The sequence below is a fragment of the Pempheris klunzingeri genome, unplaced genomic scaffold, assembly GCF_042242105.1.
Source record: "Pempheris klunzingeri isolate RE-2024b unplaced genomic scaffold, fPemKlu1.hap1 Scaffold_274, whole genome shotgun sequence".
In the NCBI taxonomy this organism is placed as follows: domain Eukaryota; kingdom Metazoa; phylum Chordata; class Actinopteri; order Acropomatiformes; family Pempheridae; genus Pempheris; species Pempheris klunzingeri.
In genome coordinates, this window is record NW_027255179.1 from 18,090 (window position 1) to 21,723 (window position 3,634).

Genomic DNA, 3,634 nt, shown 5'->3' on the forward strand with positions numbered 1-3,634 from the left:
TGTTTTGGTGTTACTTTAGTAAAAGGAAATTATTTTAATTAAATTAATCTCAATAATTTTTATAATTTTTATATATACCTTTAAAATTTTAATTTTTCAGCGCGCGCAAGGTACATCTAATCTTTTCATAACCGCGCACTTTTAATTCAAAAAAGTTGCTAAATTTAAAATTTTCTTTCTCATATTTTAATAAATTTTGAATGCAATTTTTTTTTAAATAAAGAATATATATAATTTTCAAATTTAATATGAAATAAAGAATATATATAATTTTCAAATTTAATATGAAATAAAGAATATATATAATTTTCAAATTTAATGTGAAATAAAGAATATATATAATTTTCAAATATTTTTTTAAAATGATATTCATCCCAGAGTTATATAATAAATTTTATAGAATTTCGAATTTATAAAAAATTAATCTTATTCACGGAATTATTAATTTTATCTTAAGAAGTTTCTAATAATATTTTATTCATAAATTTAAAAAAAAATTATAATTTATTTATCATATAAATTTTAAATATTTATCAAATTTTTAAAATATTTTATTACTGCTTTTTTGAGTAAATATCTCTGAACTGAACACATAAGAGCACCCGTACCAAATCGACCACTATTAAGAATATTCATTGCAATTTTAAATCCGTCACCAGGAACTTAAAGATAAAGATAAGAAAGATCAAGAAAGATAAAAATAATCAAAATTAAAATAAGTATTTTTTATATACCACCAAGTAGATTTTCTGCTGGAACTTTTACATTATCAAAATTTACAGTCACTGAGTTTACACTTTTTATACCCATTTTCTTTTCATTTGGACCACTAGATAATTAATATTTTCTATATATAACTGTGAAAAATAAACTTTGTTATCCCACCAAAATCTCTTTCAACAATAAATGCACTAATCTTTTCTGTTTTTCTGTCAAGCTTTGTCTACATTTAAAAAAAATAACTATTTCTATAAATATTAACATAAAGTACTTTAGCAAAAACTGTAAAAAATGATGCCAAATTACCATTAGTGATCCATATTTTTGTACCATTTAGTATATAATGTGATCCATCATCACTAAGAGTAGCTGTAGCATTAATTGACTAAAATCATTATTATTCTTTAAATAAGTTCATTTATACAGCATACATTAACATCAGATCCAGCATTTGGTTCAGTAAGAGCAAATGCAGCTATCATTTCACCACTTGCAAGCTATTAAGTTAGTAAATAAAAATTAATAAATTATTTATGATTTATGATGACATTTGTAATTCAATATATACTCGAGGCAAATATTTATCATGTTGATATTTATCTCCATATAAAAGTAATCCCTTATAACCAATACTCTATAAAATTTATTATTATCATCTAATTTAACTAAATTAGATGATTTTTTAGCATCTACTTGATGTGCTCCAAGCATAACACCCAGTGAAATATCGGAACCAAATACTTCAATTATTTTTGCAAACTTTATCAAAGTCAAATTATTATTTATTTCATTTTAATATAATACTTCTGATGAGCTACAACCTAGTCCATTATAACACTTAGGAACTTGGATTCCAAATAATCCACTTTGTTTTAAAAATTCTACGACATTTTCATTTAGTTTACAATTTTCATCATTTACACTTGGATCGTTATTTTCCTTTATATCATAAAGTATAATAAAATATTAATTTGTGTCAATAACAACTTCAAGATATTTTGATAATGTTTCAATACATAAGTTAAGTTCTTCTGAATTTTCGCTAGAAACTATATAGAATATTATCAAATTTCTAGTAATAATTTTAAATTTTGGTAAAAACTAATAATATCAAAGCTTTAGTAAAAAGTTCTACATTTAGGGTATGGATAAATATTATTATACGGATCTTTTCCTGTCAACAGTGTCAATGCATATGACTTATGTACCAAAGTTGATTCAGTTCTTTTAAAAAAAGATTATCAAAAGGTATAAAAATTTTATTTTTTAATATACCTAAAATTTCCAAACTTTTTTAATGTATTTAATGATTTTCGAAAAATTCTTATCGAATTCATTACTGAGTGCGCCTGCGAAGATTTAACTTCATGACCACGTGGTATCCATAATTACAATTGTCTATCAATATTATTACGTTTTGAAATCTGATTCAAAAATTGTGTGCGCGCGCCAAAAATATTAATAACTGATTTTAAAATTTTTTTTATTTTTAACATTGAAATAAGGAACTTTTAATATGTCTATGGTATGTATATTTTTTATGTCATTGATTTTAAGTGTGTTTTTTATAACGCACTATATTGAAGAAACTAGAGTTTTTTCTAACATAATGATGAAATATCGAATTCAAGATTTATATGAAAAGAGAGAAATTAATAGCTTGCGGAACTGTGTAAATTTAAATTTTTTTGAAGGGTGTAATATTCAAAATAGACGTGTTAAATATATATGATCTGAACGCAAGTAGAACTTAATTTTTGAATGAACGTTGATACAAGAAAATTTTAATGGTGATTTCCTGTTAGATAATATGATAGGATTAATATCAAAAATTGGTGTATTTCTAACAAAATTATTTTCCTAAAGAGCAAAAATGCTTTAATATTTTTAAAATAAAGTTATATTCGTAATATTTCTAAGTTATCCGAGTTAACTTCGCTCGATAGATTATAAGATATATTGTTCTAATGATTTTGTTAAGCTATTTTTATTTAAATAGCAAATTTTTGTGAAAATTTGCAGACTCATCTATTTTTTTCTTTTCTTATACTTTTCTCCTCTATATATATTGATAACTCAAGAAATATTGATTTATAAAAGACCGGGATTACATGTTGCCAAAGTGTAACTTTATTTTGAGAATGAAAATTCATACTTTGTCTCCACACAGATCCATCTTACTGTAACCGACATAGTTTGTGTCATAATTCTCCATGCGAAAGACCAAACAACAATATTAAGTGAACAACAACTAGAGTATTATCTATGTTGTTTATATGTGACTCAATCAAGATAAAATATTTAAGTATTGACGTCACATATAGCGAATATACATACATACTCTAATTAAGAATATGTAACGTATATAAATAATTTATTATTAAAATAATAAATTGATATCCATAATTATAACAGTTTGTTTTAACAAAAATGACATTTTATAAATTTAGAAGCTAAAATACTCTTAGTAGAAAATTCTGCTGGATTTTTATGATAATTTCATTGTGCTGTTATCAAGTCTTTTTCCTTTTTAATTACTTTATTTTACTGTTACTATATATCAAAAAGTTCTTTTCTGACTCATGCAAGTATATAAAGACATTTTTTATATAGTTTATAAGCTTAGTATTCTTCGGAGTTAAAGTATTTCTAACTTGTAGTCCTTATTTGACGTATTATTAAAATTTATTTAATTTATACCATAAGACAATGTAAGCAGTAGAAATGAGTCACATAAATTCAAATTATATACTGTAACAAAATTCGGATATATTCTAAATTTATATGTCTAAAAACTATTTAACTAACATCTTTTAGAAACCGCTTTCCATATCATAACTTAATAATATTAATTTTATACGTTGACTATTTTGAAATTAAATTTTTCAGGCTCAAAATGCCCTTTATTACGTTG

The 3,634-nt window shown here is 23.1% G+C and overlaps 1 protein-coding gene across 1 annotated transcript; it reads right to left on the reverse strand.

Moving 5' to 3' along the window:
• Positions 1–558: 558 nt before the first annotated feature.
• LOC139225467 (very long-chain specific acyl-CoA dehydrogenase, mitochondrial-like) lies at positions 559–1,601 on the reverse strand (the record flags this gene model as incomplete). The annotated part of the gene is made up of 8 exons (XM_070856294.1): positions 559–662; positions 735–829; positions 873–943; positions 992–1,105; positions 1,152–1,217; positions 1,289–1,354; positions 1,414–1,479; positions 1,525–1,601. Coding segments are annotated over 8 exons (659 nt in total), but the record flags the coding sequence as incomplete, so codon positions are not given.
• Positions 1,602–3,634: the final 2,033 nt, after the last annotated feature.